At 36.0% G+C, this 23,933-nt stretch overlaps 1 protein-coding gene across 2 annotated transcripts in view; it reads left to right on the forward strand.

Moving 5' to 3' along the window:
• kcnj6 (potassium inwardly rectifying channel subfamily J member 6) overlaps positions 1 to 23,933 on the forward strand; it is a 398,820-nt gene that overhangs the window by 274,833 nt on the left and 100,054 nt on the right. For both annotated transcript variants that reach the window (XM_051926843.1, XM_028800215.2), the window contains one exon: positions 7,134 to 8,057. In XM_051926843.1, the coding sequence (XP_051782803.1) occupies positions 7,134 to 8,057 (924 nt within the window). The remainder of the gene's footprint in view (positions 1 to 7,133; positions 8,058 to 23,933) is intronic.

The raw sequence follows: 23,933 nt of genomic DNA on the forward strand, positions 1-23,933 counted from the left end.
GCATCTAGTGATATGGGGGAGATAATGCCCTGATCAGGCTTTCTCCCCCAGTCCTTTCATTACACAGGCATTCTAGCTGGGTAACGAATGCTGGCTATCTACAACACTATACAGTATATATAGTTTGCATTTAATGGTTTGCAAGAGCTGAAGCTGTTGCTGCATTCAACTAGTCTAGAATAGAATGTTCAGAAATATGTGGAAGCGTTCACATTAACTGGATTATTGCAAGATTTGTGGGTTTGGTTATAAGCCCCACTGCCCTGAGCACTTGGTTTTATTTTGTTAAATGCAACAGTTCCTTTTTGGCTAGTTCCACATGTTAGAAAAAAAGCTAAATGCATTCAGACCTATATAGATTAAAAAGAAGTTTATAATCCTTCTTAAAAAAACAATGTGCAGTTCACAAAGAGATCTTACAAATGTGACTCGGTCGTCCATGTTCGCAGTATGATCCTTGCTGCTGCTTTTTAATTATCTGTATAATTGAGAGAAAATGTAGAACATTGCAACAGTTACTTCCACTGCAGATACTGTAATCAGTTAATTGAATATTTTAAAGAAGAATGAATGAATGGCCACACACTACAGTGATTGTACCAGAAATGAAGAATGTCACAAAGCATTCAGCCTTCACGTTATCCTATATGTGCAAAAACACACACAAAGAGGCAGAGATCCTGGCACTCAGAACTGTGTCCTGGCAGATGTAACTGTAGGGCTGACTGCTACTGCTCCATTCATAATCAGATAATAGGATTATGTCATTTGGTGCTGCTTCGGCCTTTGTAATAGTGCAGTTAACAGGCTACTGCAGCAAAAATAGCATCATGATAATGACTGGCATTTTGTGTTCCATCCTTTAAATTTAAAAAGCCTAATAAGCACCTTTATTTTGTTTGCTTTTGTTCTTTTCATTAAGAAGTTCTATTTGTCAAACTGAGGCATAATTTTACATTTGCAAAATTATATATATTGTATGAAACTTGGAGACTGGGCTACCAAGCTGATTCAGTTTAATCTGTATGCCAAAGCATAAAATGCCGTAGCAGCTTACAAAGGCAGTGTAAGGAGGAGTTCTACCATGTTTTGAAGCTTCTTATAAGAAGTGCCAGATGACCCTGAAGCGCTAATGAATATGTTAATCACCAGTAATATAGGCAGCACAATGATAAAATGAGGGTGGTTTTGCACATCAGAGAAAACATTCTGCAGAGAATAGGAATCAATTCAAAATAATATTTAGTCAAGCAGCATCGGTGTCAAGAAATGCTCGTGACACTTGACTTTAAGGGCTACCTTGAAGGATCTGCATGATATGCAGCTTCATTTACTTGCAGTTAATGAAGCCTGAATAAAAAAAAGCTCACTTGTGGAAAAGAGATGTCCTTTTTTGTTAGTATACCATTATGAACAATTTATTAACATTTTATGAAAAGAGTGTTATTTAAACATTTTCAAAGTATAAGCAAAGTAAAAATAGAAAGCAAAAGTCTCAGAATGCTTGATCTGTACATTTTGGTCCTTATTTTTTCAGCATTTCTGTCAATTTCTTGAGATCATTTTCTTCATATATTTTCTGAACCCATTTATTCCAAGTCAAAAGTACTAACCTTGGACAAAATGCCAATCCATCACAGAACACACTCTCTCAAAATGGAAAAATAATATATTGTTCATTATGGCAAAAATCACGATCAACTCAGCCCTTATGCCTTTCTCTATTATTTGTTGAACTTACAGCAACTTTTTGACATAGTCAGGATAGTCTGGTAAAATTGACTTTTAGAAAAGTAACTGAATCATTATTACTGAAGAGCTACATTACTCTAGACTTTAAAAAGAAATTTCCCATCATAAGCAAGCTAAGTAATTGAGGCCCAGCAGCCATTGAGGTGACCCAGCAACACACATAGAGAGAGTAGTATCTCAGCACTTTAGTCCTAAAATAGTTCTACCACATAAGGCATCACAAAAGCTGGAAATGTATTTCATGAGAACAATCAAAAAAGCAAATAGTGCTACTGCATTTCAGAGGGATAACTCTACACTCTTAAAAATAAAAGTGCCAGAGTGGTTCTTCTATAGGGGAACCATTTTTCCTTCCCAAAAGACCCATCCACATGAAGTTTCCAGAAAGATCCCTTAGATCTGTAACTATACAGTGCAATTAAAGAATAATTTTTTAAGAGTGTATTTCACTTCAACTGGTGCCATGCTCTTCATGCTGTCAAGAGTGCATTAAAAAATGAATGAATGGGTACTATTTATAACAAATATATTCAGAAAAACAAGTTTTTATTATATTTTTAACACATTTCAGGATATGAATAAGTTACGAATGATCAATCCTCTAGTCTACAGCTTATCAGCAAAGCAGTTTTGAAAATCATTTAAACATCCACCTAAGTGCATTTATGTGCCACCTTTTGAAGCACTTTACTTGTGCAAACGTTACATATTAATATCAGAGCTCAACACTACCTTTTAAAAGTGGTTGCCAGACGTCAACTTTTATTTGCCAATACTGAAAATATCACTGCCATTTGTAACAGGCTATATTTGGAGTAATCAAGATGCCATGCAGTTACCCATCAGCTTGCTTTATCTGTTACTTTACAGCACTTCAATCTGAAGTGGTATCACTTAACATGTCAGAATTCTGGCTCTGTTCACACCCAATCTTTGTATCATGTGGTTGGTTCAAACCTAGCCTATGAGATTTGGGGTGGTACAGTTCAGTTTATTGAGCAATTGTTTATAAATGTTTTCACAGTTAAAATAATTAACAGTTAACAATTTAAAGTGTAAGATGGGTATTTTCAAAAGACAAGTTGCTACACACTACATCCTTCATTTACTTACAGTAAAGTGCACTGAATATGATTTCATCCTGCAATCTATTTTATAATCCTGCTTTCATGTCATACTCCACACCAGCAAATGAAAATAAACTTCTTAATAAACAATTAATTACCAAAGCTGGCATCAGTAAGCCATCCCCAAACCCAACAAAATGAAAAAGTTTTTCTGCATTTGGCATAAATCCCCAGATAACAACAGTATAAGCAACAGTTCTATAACAAATTATCAGCAATTAAAATATTTTTGTCAAAGTACAATCTTTATATATAATACGCTACCGTGGATGTCCATTTGTCTGTCTAGGATTTTAAATCACCTGCAACTTTCAAACCGTTTGAACTATTGACCTGAAATTTGGTACACATATACTACGTGGCGTCTACTATCCGCTTTCAGGGTGATGATTGACCTCCAAGGTTATTCCTCATTTTATTTTTTTTTTATTTTATTGTAGAATGAACTTTTGGCAGCGGCCAGCAGGGCGGCCGTGTGGCACATGCGTACAGGCACTGTTCTCATTCCCTACCACCTTCACCGTCACTTCCCCTACCTCTTCATATCTTAAATCATTCTAGAGGCAGACTGAAGATTTAAGTGCCAGCTTAAGTGAAAAATTAAGGAAAACATACTAAGTAATTGCAACACAAACACTGACTTAATCAGTTTTAACATGAAAAGATGCCGACGAAAGAAAAGAAGAAGCGGGCTGCTAGGGTGGAGAAAAGAAGAGCTGCTCAGGAAGCAGCAATCGCATCAACCTCTGAACAAATGAATGCTAAACGTACAGAGAAAGAGGATAAAAACTATGAATGCTCAAGTCAAGTGTTATCGTGTACTGCGCTGTTACTGGTGTTATATATTTTAATATATTATTTTACTAACCTTGCAGCACTATGAAGAAACAATCAAGAAGTAAACAAATTTTTAGTCATATGTAGTGAAAATTGTTGAAAATTGGTGCATTCAGCTGTGCAGCTGCCAGTTCTGTGGGATTGTCCAGTCCTTTGCGTTCATCTATCTAAGCGAAAGGAGACTTAACATTCCTGTTACATGCACACCCATCATTCACACCCTTGTACAGTGGCTCGTTCATTACATTGTTTTTTTAACTTACTTTACCCACATAAAGGAAAGTCAGCAAGTATAGTGCACAAGAGCACAGCTTACATTTTATTTTAATCGTAAGACCAACTATAGAGATTGTCAAGTTATATGCTGATCTGCAGATTAAGCATAATAAGCACAAACTGGCCATTTCCAATCTGTTGCCGAACAATTGGTGCATAAGTGAAGTGGTTGACATTCTTAGCAACCAGGGGTCAAAAAGTGGTTGTCAATTGCCTCAAAATGGTGGCCAAAGGCAACCTGGCAACTGTTAATGTTGAGCTCTGTTAAGGTATAGCATATATTAGAACTGGAGAGCAAGGAAAACCATAAAAGAGTATTGAGGGACTTGAAACATTATTACTTTCCATTAATTTGGTAATTTATCAACAGCCCTTACCTTTCACGTTTAGACTAACTTTACATTTTTTTCTGCACTCTGTTGATTCAAACCCTGTTGTATGCATGTGCTGTCCTTTGTAAGGAATACTACAAGCATGACCTGTGTTTAAGAACTATTCATAAATATGTTATTATTGCTGTTTCTCTTTAAATATTTGTTGAATAGGTGGAAAATCCAAATAAAGAAACACAAGTGCAAATATCATTGTGTCCCGCAGAGAACCAGTTAATGCGCTGTCACAACTTGTCACAGCAAATTGCCAATTTGTTTAATACAATTTAGAAAGAAATGACAGCAAAAAAGGAATAAGCAATACTAGGAGGGAATATTCTGCTGTGAAGCCACAAAGCAATCAATCTTTATTATCTCATTTAGCACCTTTCATCAGAAATAGGTGCTTTAGGAAACATGCAAGAGCCATTGTAAATGACAAGAGAATTCAATAATGCAGTGAAAACCAACAGAGCAATAGGTACTGCATATTTGCGAAATATCAGGTTCCACATGACAGACCAAGGTACATGAAAATAGAAAGTTTGGTTAAACAAGAAGTTATTAAAAGTTAGGAATCAGACTGTGGTGAGAAGATGGTTCACAAATGACGATATCTGGCACAATGAACCTCCTATTACTAACAGTGAGATTCCCACCTTTGTTATGAATGACAGACCTCTTTGCATTATGTGTTCATATTTATGGAAATTGTTTCATTTAACTTTTGTTCTGCTTCTGGTTTTGTCATATCTTAAGTCAATTGATATTATATTTCTTCTGTGTAAAGCTTATTGAGCTGCATTAAATGTATGAAATATACTATATAAATAAATACATTTTAATAATACATTATCCATCATTGTCATGAATAACTTTATTTCATTTACAGTCATAAGGAAAATAAAGCATAACTCAAAAGTAAGGTGCACAAGACAACTTGCTCTTGATGGTGCACACCAGTCAAGCTAAGCACACATTTTGATAGAGGAATCAGGGGTGAGTGAGGAAATCGAACAAACTGCACACATAAGGCACTTTGGAGTAAAGCTCTGGGAGGCAGCAATTCAACCTGTTGTGGAATGCAAAAGATTACTGTTATATTTGTTAATATGTTAACGGAAAGGGGCAAATCATGTCAAACCTATAAATATTTACTCTAATTAGGTTCTTCAGCAAACTTCTGCACATTTTTGTTTCTGTTATTTTTGAATGGTAGCTCTCTCAAAATCTACAGAATTGTATTTGCTGCATGAATTTCCCATTGGGATTAATAAAGTATCTATCTATCTATCTATCTATCTATCTATCTATCTATCTATCTATCTATCTATCTATCTATCTATCTATCTATCTATCTATCTATCTATCTATCTATCTATCTATCTATCTAAACCTAAACATGGCTGCACACCAGTCTGCCACAAACAATAATTCTGAACAATTTCTATTTGCAGTTGGTGTTAAAGTAGCTGAATTTCACACTCATTTATACAGAACATACTGTATGGTTAGAATGTATTGTCCCAGAACAGGTTAAGAAATTAACTCAGGCGAGCGTTCAAATAAAGGAGACAAGACTCCTAAAAGGAGTTCTTTTGTTGCACACAGCTGCCCACAATATGAACAACAGCCTTAAAAACAATGAAATGGTAATTTCTCATCCACCTATCCTGTTTTCATTTATTTTGGAACTCTAACAGATCTGCTGAAATGTCATCGATTTGCAAGTGATGATGGAGAGAATAAGCGTGTGCATGAAAGATTCTGTAATCAACCTATAGTAATGAATCAGAAAAGTAACTAATATTAATAACATTTCAGATGACTTTAAATAATGGTCGATGATGAAACTTTTGAAAAATAAAGTGCAGAAAATATTTTAAGAATCCTCATATTTCCAAAACTTTTTTTATTCCTCTACTCATGCAGTAGTTTACAGCCCATAATGTGAATAACTGTAAAATATCTTAATTTCATTGAGTAGAGCACATTTGATCCCCTAGTCTCACTTTCACTCTGCTATGGCTATGAGTAGCTGATCATATTAACCTTCTCTGCCATTTATCCAATCACCATTAGTGTATTGGTGATGTTGTGAAGAAAAGGTGGGGGGCTGAGGGAGAGAGAGCAAGCTCAGCTGACATCACTAGGCATTACCCCACTCTCAATGTTCAGAGGCAGTCTCCATGCAGCCAAAATTAGGAGGTCTCCGATTAACTAACACTGTAAGGAGAACACTTCTGAACTATACATAGCAGGTTCACTGCTAACAACCAACAGTTCACCATAGTGCAGATCTGGGATGCTTAATGGTGCGAATCCACAGTAATATAATATACTGACTGCTGCCAGTTCAACCTGTATCCACCTCACCCTCTACTGTTAAGACATCCTTCTAGAACAGAATTATCTGTGTTTTTGGTAATGTAAAGAAGCAGTTGGTTGCTTTTCAATAAGCTGAACATGTTTCCAGCAAAGGAATTCAGAGATTTGAAATTAGTGATATGGAAAGTAGCCAAGCCAATAGTATAAGCATTATTAGATCTTACAAGTTCCTTTAAACATCATTCAATCACTGATAAGTGACATTAAAGGGTTCATGTACATGTAACTATACATATCCTTAGACAAAATGCTGGTTTGAGAATTTAAAGTGTATTGTAATATTGTTTTCCGTGTTTCACCTTGAACGTTTTAACAGAATGTCTTTCATTCCTAGGTTATTACTCCTCACTTATTTTATCTTTTCATGTTTTTTCTTCCAAAGCTCAAATCCTTCAGGAAAGCCCAATGGAGCAGGATGTGGAGAGCCCAATCACTATCAGACAGCCCAAGCTGCCAAAGCAAGCAAGAGAGGACCTGCCCAAACAAGTGGCTGAAAAAGAAAAAGCTAGAAGAAAAATTCAGAGATACGTCCGTAAGGATGGGAAGTGCAATGTCCATCATGGGAACGTTAGAGAAACATATCGGTATCTGACTGATATTTTTACAACTCTAGTGGACCTAAAATGGAGATTCAATTTATTCATTTTTGTTTTGGTCTACACTGTGACATGGCTTTTTTTTGGCATGATATGGTGGCTCATTGCTTATATTCGAGGAGATCTGGAACATATAGGGGATACCAAATGGACCCCTTGTGTCAATAACCTGAATGGTTTTGTTTCTGCATTTTTATTCTCTATAGAAACTGAAACTACAATTGGATATGGTTACAGAGTAATAACGGACAAGTGCCCAGAAGGAATTGTTCTTCTTTTGGTGCAGTCAGTTCTGGGCTCTATAGTTAATGCATTTATGGTGGGCTGCATGTTTGTAAAAATCTCCCAACCCAAAAAAAGGGCTGAAACATTAGTTTTTTCTACTCATGCTGTCATCTCCATGCGGGATGGTAAATTGTGTCTAATGTTCAGAGTGGGGGACCTGAGGAACTCACATATTGTTGAAGCGTCAATACGGGCTAAACTGATCAAATCCAAGCAGACAAAAGAAGGTGAATTCATCCCTTTGAATCAAACTGATATCAATGTGGGCTATGACACCGGGGATGATCGTCTCTTTCTAGTATCACCTCTCATTATCTGCCATGAGATCAACCAGCATAGCCCTTTCTGGGACATTTCCAAAGATCACTTGGCCAAGGAAGAGCTGGAAATTGTAGTCATTCTGGAAGGAATGGTGGAAGCAACAGGTAAGACTATTACTTTACCATATTCTTTTCAGACATGGTGGAAGGAACTTTTCTCTTGTGTGTTTATACGTATATATGGTAGAGTATAAGGTACGCTGCCTTATGTGACTAATAAGAATGACTGTTGTCTTCAGAGGAGCAAATAGAATTATTTCAAAATGCAAATTTTTTGCAGCCAAGTAGCTACCACTGTAAATGTTTTTCACTTGGAGTTATATGAATTCCTCTCACAACATACTTTTTCCTGGCATAAGTATTATTATACATTTGTATTAAAGTTAATTGAGCTATTAGCATTTCAGCATGTTTCGGGTTGAATAAAAAATACCAGGAAGATGTTTTCACCTATAATGATCGCCTGCAAGTCTTGATTATGTGACCAGAGTGACATTTGGTTTTGGAACATTGTCATCTGCTACTACACTGACCAAGACAGCTTAGAGACAGCTTGGGGTTTTATTATTTTCACATTTTCACAATTAAACTTAAAAATTAAATTGGGCCAATAACAAACCTGAAAACATCTAAATAACTAGACTGCAAATTGCAATCTAATCCAAAACAAACTTAAAATTCTGCAGAACAGAATGTCACAGACGTAAGTGCATAGACTAATCAGTACTGCAAGTTCATTGATAAAAATATCAGACAGACTAATAGCAAATAAATCATCTTTTGCAATGTTCTCGACAAATGGCTGAGCATGTGTGTGCCAAGAGCAACTATTACAACCACAGTACTTTCCGCCAAGTTTTCCAGACTGGTATATAGAAAGATTTGATGTAATCAATGTATAAATGGCAACTCCTTATACATTCCTTCTTTCAGCTGAAAAATCCTGAAACCTGGCCATCACCCTTGCTATTTTTCTTGTGTTGTTCATTTTTATTCAAAAGACATTGCATGACTAGATTCTCACAAAACAATGGTAACATCTCTCTTTTTAAAAATTCCTGGTGAATTGAGGTTCTTCTGGTGGCTTGTGGCACACTATTAAGTAACTTCATATTAAGGATTCTGTCTATTGGTAACTTTGGTCACTATTACTTTACGGTATACTAGCTGTCCCCTGCGGCTCCACGCACGTAGTAGTGAAATGGCACAAACTTTAACAATCAATAAAAAAAATAACAAAAACACGTAATTCTGGCCAAGCAGAAGGTAGGTACGCTCCAACATCAAACGGTGGCACTTTTCCTGATCATGTTCTGCTCAGACGGGAGAGCGTCCTCCGCATGGGGGAGAAAAGCACATGGCCATGATATCTCTAGCAATCAGCAGCTGTCCTCTAGTAGCAGCTCTGATCTCTCTCAAAAACATCAAACGTTACTCGTTACTTGTTAACAATCTGTAGATGATAATGTCTGTGGAACAAACAGGTATCGCTAGCTAAGCAGAGGCAAGGTACGCTTTGACATGTGGCAAAAGGCAGACCGACTTGAATGGAAGCTGACGTGTGAGTGAGGAGGGCCCCCCCCCCCCTTCCCCTCGGCCCACAGTCGCTCTCTCGGATTTGCACAAATAAATCAGTACTGCAAGTGAACTATGATACTTAGCATGATGAGAGAAGTCACAAAATCAAAACCAGAATGTTCAAGCAAATTATAGAAAAAAACCCAATCTAAATCCTTCAACTAGTACTCTCATGAAAAGCGGACAGACATACATACAGACAGATAGACAAACATTGGATTTTATAGATTATATATACATACATATACATATAGATAGAGTATTTAATCATAGATGGATATGATCTTCCTCGAACCTTAAGAAGTAAAAAGTTTAACTGAGGTTACTTTCTGTCAGTCATCATCTGCCTCTGGCTCCCACTTTATAAACCGTACACAGAAGGAAAATTACTTTGTTTTCATTTTTTGCATAATTAATATAAATTTGCTTCCTTCATTTGGAACAATGAAAGTTGTAAATCGGATTAAGTTGTCTAATATTTGTCAGTCCCTTGGGTATACTCATTTTTTTCTTACTGCAAGATGTACACTGTATAATGTTGTGTCTAATATCTGAATCCTGTACTCTGTTTTGAACATTTAAAATGACACCTATTATCATTAGCCTTATGTTATTAATTGTTAATACTATTATTGTGTATTATTGTGTATTTTGTAAATGCTGTTACTGCTGGTGATTTTTCTTCACATGCATATTTTCCTTTTGGAGTCAGGCAGTTAAAATGAAATTTAGGATTAAACTCAAAAGGCAATCTTGTGGCCTGTATTCAATGCCCTAACCACTACACAACACTGCCCACTTGATCTCTTTTCATCTCAAAAGAACAATAAACATCAGCTCAAATGGAACCTCCCTAACTAAAGAAATACAAAGAATATGATACAATTGTAATATTCACTTTGAAATAAGTTACAACAGTGGAAGAAAAATCAGAAGTTGAGATTAGTCAAGAAAAAAACATGTTATTTATTTAAAGTAGAAATTTTCTGCCAGGCAGAGTTCTGACAGTTTTAAACAGCAGATCAGTACAATGGTGAGTGTCTGGTAGATGTAGTATCAATCCTTTCCTTGGACCTGCTATATCCATTGCAGAACTGCAAGAAGGTAGAGCTCATCACAACAATACTAGATGACATGCCAAAACCAGTCCTCAACAGGACGCAAGCCAGTCCCAGGGCACAGTTACTCACATACATTCACTCATTCAATACAGGCCAATTCTAAGTCACCACTGAACATGACATAAACCTGGAGCATCCAGAGAAATCCAGACTGAAAAACCCACTGTCCCTTATTAGTGGATCTGTAGACAGCCTAGCTAACCATTTTGCCTCAATTCTTGCATTTATTTATCTTAAAGGTCACTGAAAATGTCCTAGAGGTGGTGGTTGAGACTTGATTATTCATATACTGAACTGCATTGCTTTGCATTCCAAACAGGACAGGTTTCCCAGTATTGGTAACATTTGTCACTTAATTTTATTATTATTGATGCACATTACACAGCTCTGCAAAATTAAACTATACAAATTTTTTAACTGTGAATATTTAGTTTTATTTGCATTCATCAACACAATAAAAATTATAATTACAATGTTTCCATCACATCACATTTAAGTACAAAATTAAAATTATTTTTAAACTTTAACAAATTAAACATGTTATCTATGCATACAAAATATTGTGCTAAAGCAATTTAACTTGAAAATATTTAGTCAATCTAATATTTTTAAACATTTATGTAAAGAAGACAACAATACACATTCATCGACTTACATATAGTAGTACTTCATGTTTTTTGTTTTTGAGCCAAATCTTCATTTGGTGTACTCTTTCTCGTGCATCTCAATGAATCATCCAGCAGTCGTCTACCATTATACTGACATTCCAAACTCCCTGGTACCTTCTTTCCATATTCTTGATATTCTAATGGAATTTTTGTCCCTGCTTTTCACTCACCACTCCAAGATTTTCAAGGAAAAATTCCACATGCCAAAAAGTGAACTTTGAGACATATGTTGCAACCCAATTCCTTAAACATAACCAATACATTTTACACAATTACTTTATCACTTGGATCTTCATTGTGACCTAAAAACATCTTTTGATGATACCCAAGCCTCTCGTTCCAGGTTGTTCATCACACAATCAAATTTTGCATCAGAAATTAGTTTTCTAATATCAAGTCTAACAAAAATGCCCTCTTTCAATTTATCCTGAGACAAACTCTGAAGCTTTCATCACAAATGCATAAACCAGGCTCCATCTTTTGATAGGGCTTTGACAAATTGCTTCATTAAGTGAAGCAGCAAGCTTGGTCTGATGTTGTTTTTGGCACCAAGTTGTATCTTTTGTCTAACTGGTCATCCCTTCTAAAACCAATTTAAATTCTCGGCTCTGCTGTCCCATTTACTGAGAAAACCTGGGAATTTTCTATGCCCCGACTGCTGACTCGGTAAGATTCACAAAACTTCCAGCGATATTTTGACCATTTTTATCAATTAAAATAACTGTTTTGCTTTAAACATAGTGTCATGAGAGGAGTGCATGGCATTGGGTATTTTAGTAAAATAAATAAATTAAAGAGCACTCAGGCTTATGTGGGGTGCAGGTGTGTGTATGGTAGTGTTGCAGAGCATCTCCACAGTGTGATTTGGGTTGATCGACTGAACATGCATTCATGTGCAGATGCACGCGGTTCATCCAAATGCTTCAGTAATGCCCAGGGTCTGTAGTTGCCGCTAACACGCCTGCCTTCTGAGAGGTTTAAGGGGAAGAAAAGAGATAAAAATGGACAAAAACAAAAGAAGGTGATCACCAAGTCCGGGGTGGTGACTAGAGAAAGGATTAGTTGGACAGCACAGCACTGCTGATTTGTTTACTGCGAGTAAGTCGGGGGGGCTGGAGAAGCTCACAGCAGCTGTCAGGTTGATGGCGAGAGGCAGGGAGAGGCCAAAGGAGCCAGACCATCACACATTGATTTTTATAGTAGAAATTGTAAAATTTAAACAAATTATCATTAAGATAACATATTGATATTTAATTATAATGTGAAAACAATCAAAAATATATAATTGGCAGATAAAAACTGTGTTATGTTAAAAATGTTACATGATGGATGGTTTTCAGTTTTTAATTCAATATAAATATATATATATATATATATATATATATATATATATATATATATATATATATATATATATATATATAAATGACATGAAATAATCAAAATTATTTTTTCAAGGTATACCTGTATCTTTATTCCACATATCATGGTTACAATCTGACAAGCACGCACATAAAAGAAATGAAATTTAAAATAGGCTTAAAAGGTATAGTTCATTTATGTTCATATGTCAATATTATGCCTCAGTTATAAGCAACGTAATTCTCACTAGTTGCTCATATCATTTTTACTATATTTGTCTTATTTATTTTGTGAGCTCTTAAAATGTAATACAAGTTCTGCCAATTAACAAACTTCTAAAAAATGCTCATCAAAGATAATTAGGCTTTTTATCAAATGTATTTTAAACCTAACAGTTTTAAAGATGTCTCATTTATACTGCCTGACCAGGGCAAGGAAAACATTTATAAAAATTTAATGGATGGACATTTTGCCCATTGTCTTCACCCAGATACTGAATGCTAAAGGAAATGGTCAAAGTATAAATGATTCAGCCAGTCGAAACCCTCCTTGAACCAATCACTTTATTACCTAAATATGCAATAATTTCTGTCCTAACATTTCCAAAAATTTCCAGATTTTATGACAAAAGAGAGATCAAGTTCTTCACTTGTGGAAATAATAAAGTGATACAATTGTGCTGAGTTTTCAAGTCAACATTGTATGGTGAGATCTTGATTACATGGATTGCAGCTTTTTCACAGTTTAAATAAGGATTAACGATCCTCTAGGATATTAAACAGGATGTCGTTCCCAGCCCTAGCCCGAGAGCTACATACTGACCCAAATGGATTTTCTTCCATCTTGCCTGTTTCTTCCCACCCCGCCCCCAAGTCCCCTGGCTTGCTTAAAAGACTCTTCATTCTTTAACGATCAGCTTTAGTCTCTCGCCTTTAGCCGAGGTCCCTGTGGATGCACACACACATATACACACAAAACCAAGTCACATGAGAAAACCTTTTCCAATTAATTTGACAGCAACCTTTGCTGATTTGGAACTGGCGTAATGCTTCATGTGTGGCAGGTGGCCTGTCTTTTTGTAGCAAATGTGCAGTTAATCCCTACAGTGTTCCTTTTGTACAGCTCAAGGTAAGTCTGTATGTATCAAGCAGAATTTAACCTTTTATTTCAAGGCGATGTGACCCCCTGGCACTCCTTTGCTGTCACATCACAATGGAAATGTCAAAATGGATTAAAACATTTGCCCTGTGTGCTTGGGAGTCTTGCTTTGATGTGCTTTGCTGTCCATGGAGCATATCTGGGAACATCTTGTGAAAACATTGTAAATAAATATGCAAAATCTTGAATTTTATTTGAGAAAATCCATACTCCCTAAAGACACGGTATATTGTAGTTTTAAATCCCCAGAGGTGTCTTTCATTTTAAAGTCTTTGTCAGTTAATGGTTTTAATTTTATTCTGAAGTGGGCCAATCCAGGAGTAAGTACTGCCACCTCACAACTCCAGCGTTCTAGATGTGAATTTTGGTCAACTCATTGTTTGTATGGAAATTGCTCATTTTCATGCTGTCTGAACTGTTATGTGTTTAGTTTTCTTCTGATATGCCAAAGATGTGCAAGTGAACTCTAAACATATCTGATATAATTTAGTGGAGGTGTGTTTGCAGCTGAAGTTGCTGGGATAAGCTCCAGTTTCTCGTAATGCAAACTTAATTAACTAGTAGAAAAATGGATTTCATATTTTGATAAAAATAAGGGTTTATGTGATTTTTGACAGGACAAAATATTCTACAATAGTTTCTTTTATTCATTGCCTTATTCCAGGACAGAGTCATTGGTTGGCAGATCCTATCCCAGCCTCATTAATCACAGGCCAGTAAGCAGCTCTAAACAGGGCCTTCCATCACTGGCACACTCACACACATTTATCTGGCATCACTAATCAGCCTAATCTATGCCAGTTTCCATCAAAAGGAAAACCCATACAGGCATGGAATGAGAATAAACTCCACATGCACTGTGCAAACTGGCATTTGAACCCAGGAGCTTTGAGACAACAGGACCTTATGTCATTTTATAAACACTGATTATAAATTATAATGGCCACAAATCATACCCTCTGTTGTTGATTATGTGTGCTTAATACAGACTTTCAAAGCCTCCAGCGCTATGACTTAAATTGACCAGAAAGGGTTAAAGCAGTTCCTTGAGCTTGTTGTGGAAAACAGTAATAAATATTGAATGTACTGGCCATATGGAATGCTGGTAACTGTGAATGTTTGTCAGTGTGCTGAAACTAAATGGCACCCGTTATCTATGTACTATTTTATTAGCATTTGCATAGGGTCAGACTTCCAAACCACATTAAAAATGTCATTTTTAACAACCTTTACCCAATTTGTAGATTCATGCACATTGTCTCTTGCGCCTTGGTACCAGGCTGTTTATGTTTTGCCCTTAATTTATTGCTTCTTCTCAAGCAAAAATGTAGATGTAATATCAATAATCAAAGTGAAACACAATCAACCTCTTTTTTATTTTCTGTACCTTGTTATGTTGTGATTGGCACAGTTGCACAATTGTTAGATGGCTCTAAACATGCATCTGATCATTACATATAAACTTATGGGTGTCCAGCTAAGAAATAAAAGAACACACAGCTGTCAAACATTATAGCCAGGCGCAAGTATAAATTATACAGCACGCACCAAATGCTTAGTGGGTTAGAAATAAATAATTAGAAACAATGCCACATCTCTAACCATGATCATACATAGAAATTTAGGTGAACTTTTCAAGTTTATATTCAGGCTATCCAAATCAAAATGGAAAACTGTAGACTCATCTTTAAAACATTCTGAATAATGAGTGTTGTACCTTCCACATCCCTGAAATACACCTTAAAATAATTAAAAGAGTATATGCTAGCTGGATAGCACAATGGAATTTTGCCTGTCCTCCTCAGATCGATCCAGTTTCCTCCCCACATTCTGTGTGAGTGTACAATGGAATTCCCTATCTAGGACTGGATCCTGCTTTGCATTCAAAATTGCCCACCTCAAACCTGAAATTTTTAAGTGGGTTTAAGACTGTATGTTACTTAAGTAAACCACAGTCCCGAGGAGCCAAAGCTATGAGACATTATATTTGGTTGTTCAGAAAGATTTCATCCAACCATCCATCCATCCATTTTCTAAACCTGCTTATCCTGAGAAAGGGCGTGGGACAACTGGAACCTATCTCAGAAAACATCAGACATAAGGCAGGACAATCCATTCCATCTCAGGATGAACACACCCACACACACACCCACACCCACACTCAACCCACACACACACACACACTAGGGCCTCAGTTTTGGGATAATCACATTTCTGTTAGATTTTTTTAAAATTATTGCTGTTTGTATAGGGAAGGGTGAGAACCAGGGAGTAGAAGACATGTTCTGTTTTTTCCACATTTAATGATGTAGATTTTTACTTTTATTGTGTTCATAAGATTTACTTGAATACTTTGAAATCATTTTGGATTTCTTTTGTCCGGTGCCTCCACACATGATATATACTCTTCAGTTCCTCTTGATGTCTAATTATGCAAAACGTCAAGCTTTTTGGAATTTGCCCTCGATTTTTGCCCATCTAGATAAACAAAAATATATATTTTTTGGCTAATGTTAGGTTCATATATCATGCAGGAATTGACACCCATACAGTATATTAAAGAGTAAACCAATTTATGTCTTCAGCAAAAAAGATCAGAAGCTCTTGAAGTTGTTCAGACCACATTGACTGACCCCAGGGATGCAAACCCCCAAATGGGGTGCAAGGTGTCCAAGTTACACCTTCTCACAAAACTTTAAAAAATGAGGATTGGTAATATTGTCACATAGAGTGTAATTTTATGGTATTTCAAGGTTGCGTATCACAAATATGATAATATTTTTGATATTTGATTCTTTACTGGTGGTCCTAACCCTCTTAGAGCCCCTCACAGAATGCTGAAAATAACAAATTTCAAACATAAACATGTGGGATATCGTTTTAGAGTATTTTAAGGTCAGTGACTATGAACATGTTCTTATTTTTGATTTTTGATCCTTTCCTCAAGATCTGGCCCTCAATGGACCTCTGTCAGAATGCAAAAAGTGACAAATTTCCATGGCAGCTGAGAACATTTAGAATTTAAACATTTAATTTGAAACGCGTTTTAATATTTCAAGTATTTGGAACAACTATTCTTGTTTATTATTTACATCTACCTCATGAAATAAACTGTTACTTTTTTATGAAAATCCTAAATTCAGGTGGCTAATGCTAATTCTGACTTTTTGTTTTCATACCACTTCATAGCACATGCTGTATGCACCAGCTTTTTGACACATTAGTAGCAGAACACTGAGCTGGCCATACTTCTTGTCTATTACACCTGATATTCTTTAGCATATGGACAAGATAATCAATTTAAAGATATATTTAATAGTGGATGGTGGTGCAGGATGTTTGGTTTAAACACCAACCTTTTGGTCTGCAGATATTCTTGGTTTCCTCTTACATCCCAAAGATGAGTGTTTTATATTAACTGGATTTTCTAAATTGGCCTGGTGTGGATGTGTGTGTGTACTTACTCTGTCTAGTCTTGTGTTCCTGCCTTGTGCTCAGTGCTGCCACTATAGACCATGAATTGCATCAAACAATGGATTTAATCAAATTTTCTGTTATAGGATTCATTAATGTATGTACAAAATAAGATAAAACACAGTATTAGTAAATTGTTTAGCAGTCTGGCAACTGGAAAGTAGCTAATCCTTTGTAGTATTTGTTGAACATGTAAGTACAGTAAGTGTGTAAATTCCAATGAAAAGAAAAAAAATCTAATGAAAATATTCAAACAAACTGTTTTCTGAAAATAAGAATAGAATTTATTTTTTATTGGTTCCTGGTTTTCAAAGTAACTCACATCATTGACCTGCAGGAGATGCTGCAAGTGCCTTCTTCTATAGCAAGTGTAAGTATTTCAGGAATGACAAGATCTCCATGACTCATCCACTTACACTTGCACAGTTCTTCAAAGGAAATGGCTTGTTTCTGCCTAAACATTTTTTTTCCAGAGCCAGTGTTGGAGGTCAATTTTTTAGATTCTAGTTGTCTTGGGTATTTTTTTTTCGGTTGTTTATTTAAAACAGGGTAGAATAGTTGGTATAGCTGCATCGCATCTCCAGGAAATTACGAGCCAAGTCATGGTCTGTGTTGAGTTTGCACCTGCTGTGTAGGTTTTTCTCAAAAGTACTCCACTTTTGCTATTTTTACATTAGCTGATGACCCTAAACTGTGTGTGTTTTCATAAGCGCACCCTGCAATGTACTGCCACCATGTCCAGGTCTGGTTCCTGCCTTATGCCTGATGTGACTTGTGGATGTGCCTCTTTTTGTTCCTTTGCCTATAATATCAATAGTTATATGTACTGGTGTTTATGCATTGTTTTTCACTGTATCTCTGCCTATTTTGTTAGTTATCCTTCTTACTTAGACAGCTAACATAGATTTGTTTCCACATCCTCAGTCTCTGAGTCACATAAAATTGAATTCTCTCTTAATCAATTCCACTATCAACTCATGCTTTACTCTGGTGGCACAAAGCTTCTTTGCCTACTTGCTTTTTAATTAACATAAGCACAAAGTTACCTTATAACTAGAAAGACTACAGAAAGATTTACACTTGCAGTGACTGAATGTGGAAATGGACACTTCTAACATCTATAGGTGAGTGCCGTAAGCTGCTCTAAAAGTTGAGGTCCAGGAAATGGTGGCATTTATTTTTGTTCCCTTGACTTTGACTTTTCTGGTTTGTAGCATATAACCATGACAACAACAACAACAACATTTATTTATATGGCACATTTTCATACAATTAATGTTGCTCAAAATGCTTTACATGATGAAGAAAAGAGAAAAAAAGACAAAGTAAGAAGTAAAATAAGACAACACTAATTAACATAGAATAAGAGTAAGGTCCGATGGCCAGGGAGGACAGAAAAAACTCCAGATGGCCGGAGAAAAAAAAAATCTGCAGGGGTTCCAGACCATGAGACCGCCCAGCCCCCTCTGGGCATAAGATATGGCTTTGTTGTTTGTCTATACCCACAAGGTGTCACAGTTTAATAATGTGTAGTAGTGTGAAGCTTGCCTCAATTTATACTTTTAAGTGGATGTTGATTGTAGAAAAGCACGAAATATAATGTCTCAGCAGTAGTCTGAGTAGTTGTATGTGAATTTCCCCTTGGGATTAATAAAGTATCTATCTATCTATCTATCTATCTATCTATCTATCTATCTATCTATCTATCTATCTATCTATCTATCTATCTATCTATCTATCTATCTATCTATCTATCTATCTAGTCTAAAAGAAAATAAAAAATTGGGCTTTAACATGAGCAGAGAGAACCCCAGAGATGCCAGGTTTGGAGCTGCCTGCTTAGTGTATGAGGGTTTAAGATGTGAACCATTTTGCTGCTCAAATATAGATGTGTTTCTGAATGGATACTACAGAGCTCCTTGTAAGCCTACAGACGTTCTGTCTTCTTCAGGAAAAGACAATAATTCTGTTCTGAAAAAGGCAGAGCTCTTGGTCAAAAGGATTTGCATTTAAGTCGTAGTTTGTTCTCGACAGAGCATACCCAGGGTGCACCAAAACAAAACTTCATATGAAATTATAAGATAAGGCTGCTACATGACATGGTATACTATCTGTTGTCAGTTCAGTTTATGACCCCCTTGGATATTTAGCACCAGTTACACTGCCTGCAATGCTTATTTTACGAGACCTGTTCAAGGAGAAATATGGATGAAACGAGGAAGTGGAAATTAAGCACATACAGAAAAGGAAATAATGGATGGATGATTTAAAGGTACTTCCTGGTTATAATGTAAGTTGATACATCGAGACAGTAGAATGGACATGTAAAGTATACTCACATGCACCATTTTGCAGATGCCAATGAAGATGGATATGGCACCATAACATATCTTCTTTTGACACATGAAAAAAGCAAGAAACATTGTTCATTCTTAATGGGGAAATCAAGAAATCATTGGAGTATGTCACCATCCAAGATGGGAGCTAACAGCAGTCTTTGTGGCAGTCAAAATGGATAAGATGTTAAAAAGTGATCTTCAAATACCCCTGCAAGAATCTATATTTAGGACTGACAGCACCACAGTGCTAAAATACATTTTAAAAGAAAACACTTGATTCGAGACATATGTTGCCAATGTAAACACAGTAATAAGAGATCTTTAACAACCTTCACAATGGAAGTATGTCACATCTGCCTTAAACCCAGTAGATCAAGCATATAGCGGACTAAACATAGAAAGCTTCATCAAAAGCAAAACCTGATCACATGGACCTTGTTTGTTATTAAAGCCGGAGCCTGTGTGGCTAAAAAGAGCAGATCAGATGAGTGATTCACTCACTGAAGATGATCCAGAATTTAAAATCTGTGCAGTTAATTTTACAAGAGCATAAGAGATCACTGAACCAGTAAATAAACTCGTAATCTACTTCTCAGAATGGCTCCGCTTAAAGACAATGGTGGCATGGTTTTGCAAGTTTAAAGAAATACTGCTGCACTTAAAGGATTAAAGAAATACATTGTGTATTTATGAACATCGTCTTGGTCACTCACTCCTACTTCATTCATTGTGTTTATGCTGCTGTTATGATGCTAGGTCAGGGGTTCTTAAATAGTGTAATCTGAGGACCTAAATAAGAAAATCTGTACCATACCAGGACCCCAAAAAGAGGATTATTACCATAATGATAGCACAGCCATAGACTGATACATAACAATACCCATATATTAAAAAAACAGTAAAGGTTAACTTCCATTCAAGCATATTTCTCATGTGAATATTACTAAAAGAGAAAAGTAGAAATCAAACATATAGTTAATAAAGCAAATATTATCATTCAAAACAGGGAATAGATTCACTGCCAGTGTAAATACTTAGTGTAAGATTTAGTAAAGCTGAAAATATAAGTAATGATAAATTCTTCTGTATGTCAGGTGCAGCGTGACGATGTGATGATTTTTGAAAAGATAGTATGAATTATTGCTTAATTTAGTCATTTGATGAATAATGAATAATTAATTGATGCAGTTTATTTGCCATGTCTTAAATAACCTTATTTTTTTTAAATAATGTTTTTCAAATGGGCTACACCATTAATAATACATTCTTCTAAATGAGTCAACACATTGTTCAGCATATCCTGGGTTTTATTTAACTGCTGAAGAAACTGAGTAAAAAAGTTATGTTGTGTAGCTGAACCTTTCCAAAACAATGTATGCATTATTTATATTTTATAGAGGAGACAGGATAAATCTTGATGAGGAATTTGGCAAACAGTCAAGTTTCAAAGGTTTAATGCTACCGAATGACACTGTGACGAATGCCGAGGGCTCCACTCTGCAGCCTGTCTCACCTTTTTGATGTTTTATGGTGTTTTTACAGTTTTCACTGGTCTAATAAACACTTCCTTTCCAATACTAGTATACTGAAATTTATCAAGCCACTTTAAGGCATTGTTAGGCTAAGGAATTCTTCCATGTTAAGGCACATTAAAGGTACTGCAATAACTTCTTTAGACCTCTTTTACAGATTTAGATTCATTTTATGCTTCAATGATGAGCAAATGATGAGGCAACGACTGTATGCTCACAACTATTGAAACTACATTTAGAATACAACACTGCCATGGTACTATATATACCCCCACTGTATTCACTCACCCTCTCATCACGCTCCAAAAATTGTCCCAGCCTTATACCGCACCTGTTATTTTATTTCAACGTTTCAGACTAGTGCCATGGTGCCTTTACCTCACAAGCTGTGTCATTAGATCCTAACTCCCCCTTTTTGTACAGGTCTTTCCTGTTAGTCATCTCATTTTTTAATTATTTCACAGGATGTGAGAGGTGTGGTGGTGTCATGGGAAATAATATTTATTACATATTTTTAGTATAGGAAATAAAGCTGTGTGTTATGGAGCAACAGTGTTGTTTATAGTCTATGTCTCCAATCACACAGTACCTCAGTAAATAGTTCCCTAAATAGAGGGTGGTGTCTCATTGTACACCTAATTTGTGCTTGGACAAACTTAGCTAACTTTACTATGCAATAATGAGGCAACTGATCACAAACATGTTCTAGTCTCATACTTTAAGAAATACTTCTCTAGACTAATGGTAGAGTCTAATCAGTTTATTCCTGGGTGGGAACATACTGTATATTCATATACACAATATGAGCACTATGAATTAATAAGAAACATTTCCTGCTCACAAGATTTGTGTGCTGACAGGTTGTCTTAGAATATGTTGGGTATCCAGCTAGCATAGGTTTATTCTACACTTTTTCAAATTATTTTAAAGGTTGATTTTACGGGTTGAGGAAGGTATTGCACTCATCATCCAGAATCCAGTTTTTACATTTCCCCTTTGATTTGGATGTCTTAAGTAGAAACTTAAAAAGTTTCTATCCATGTTGTCCCATTTAAATCAAGGGAAAAGACTGAAAACAACAAAATATGGCACGATGGCATCAAAAAATGAAATACAGAATATAGCTTTCTTTAAATGTGTAACTGCTGCTCGGTTGAGCGGATCTAGCCTTGAGGAACTCGGTCTCCTGGGGCCTCATGTATAAATGGTGCGTATGCTCAAAAATGTTGCATACGCCCATTTCCATGCTCACATTATGATGTATAAAAACTAAGCTTGGAGTAAAGCCATGCACATTCTCACGCCAGGTCAATCTATAGTGTATGCAAGTTTTCAGCTCGGTTTTGTAAACTGATGGCACTCAGCGTCAAAGCAGTACTGCTGTTCCTGTGTAGTTTCCCTTTATTTTTTAGATTCACATCCCTGACACGGCTTTATCAGATATACTGAAAATAACCGAATATCGTTTATAAATTTAAGGCATTTGATTGTGATCATCCTGTATAAATATAACGGTCCACAGAATGGACAAACTATTCCAAATACTATAGCTGCTTTAGCGTTGTTACTTTCAGTGCACCACTCGCTGCCTTAGCCATGCGCATAGTCTATTTGAACTTCCCCCATTTGGCAAATGTTTCAGGGCCTTTCCTACACAAACCATGTGGTTCAAATGCGGTTTCATTCCAAAAGCTATAAATGCACTCAATTAGTCCATCAAGTGCTCATGGTAGAACAGTTTGTACTTATAAATACAATTACTTCACTGTAAACTTGCACTACAGTTGTAATATTGCACAACCTGAGCCAATTTATGAACCATTTGCACTATCTGCACAATATATGTACATGTATATTGTACTTATGCTTTCATATTGTGTATTTTTCATTGTTTTTATCATATTATTATTATTATTTTATCATTTTATAGGAAAATAAGCTTATGGAGATTTGCATATTGAATCTCATTGTACCATACAATAACAATAAAGGAATCCAATTCAATTCAATTCAATAGAAGAGAGTGAGTATTTACGGATGATGACCACTGGCTTCTAAGTTGATTTAGATTTCCAAGAGCCATCTTCTTGGACCACTTGATATTATTTTTAAGGTGAAATGCATTAAAGTGTGTATGTTACATTATACAGATAAATTGTTAACTTCATTTAAATAATGTATACTGATAGTAATTAAACGTGTGGGCACAGTGGTGCAGCAGTAGCAATGAACTGATGCCCCTTTCAGGGATTGGTCCAGCTTCGCGTGTATGCTTGCTGGGACTGGCATGACCCTGGATGGACAGATGGATGGAATAATTAAACATGTACTACGAAGATATTTAAATGTTCTGTAAAAGTTTTGAAGAATCGGTGTTCTAAGCTTACAAATAACTTGACATTTATTACTGAACTTATTCTGTGACGATTGGTTACTTGAAGAAAGAAAGGGAAGGACAGGAATTGGGGGTTAGTACAGTACATTTCATAGAGACAGTACTTCTGCAATAAAGTGTTTCATCGAGTGTCTCGCACATCCCAGCAAGCATCTTGCGGGTGCCAGGAACAATCTCTGGACAGGGAACCAGTTAATTGCTACCGCTGCGCCACCGTGCCTCCTTGTTTAATACATGCTTTAATTCATTTCACACGAACATGATATCAAGTATACATCTTAGTATTAAAATTGTTCAGAGAGCTGTAACATCATGAATGTAATGTATTCTGTGTCCTGTCAGTATAAGGGAAAA

Source organism: Erpetoichthys calabaricus, chromosome 4, assembly GCF_900747795.2.
Source record: "Erpetoichthys calabaricus chromosome 4, fErpCal1.3, whole genome shotgun sequence".
NCBI classification, from domain to species: Eukaryota; Metazoa; Chordata; class Cladistia; order Polypteriformes; family Polypteridae; genus Erpetoichthys; species Erpetoichthys calabaricus.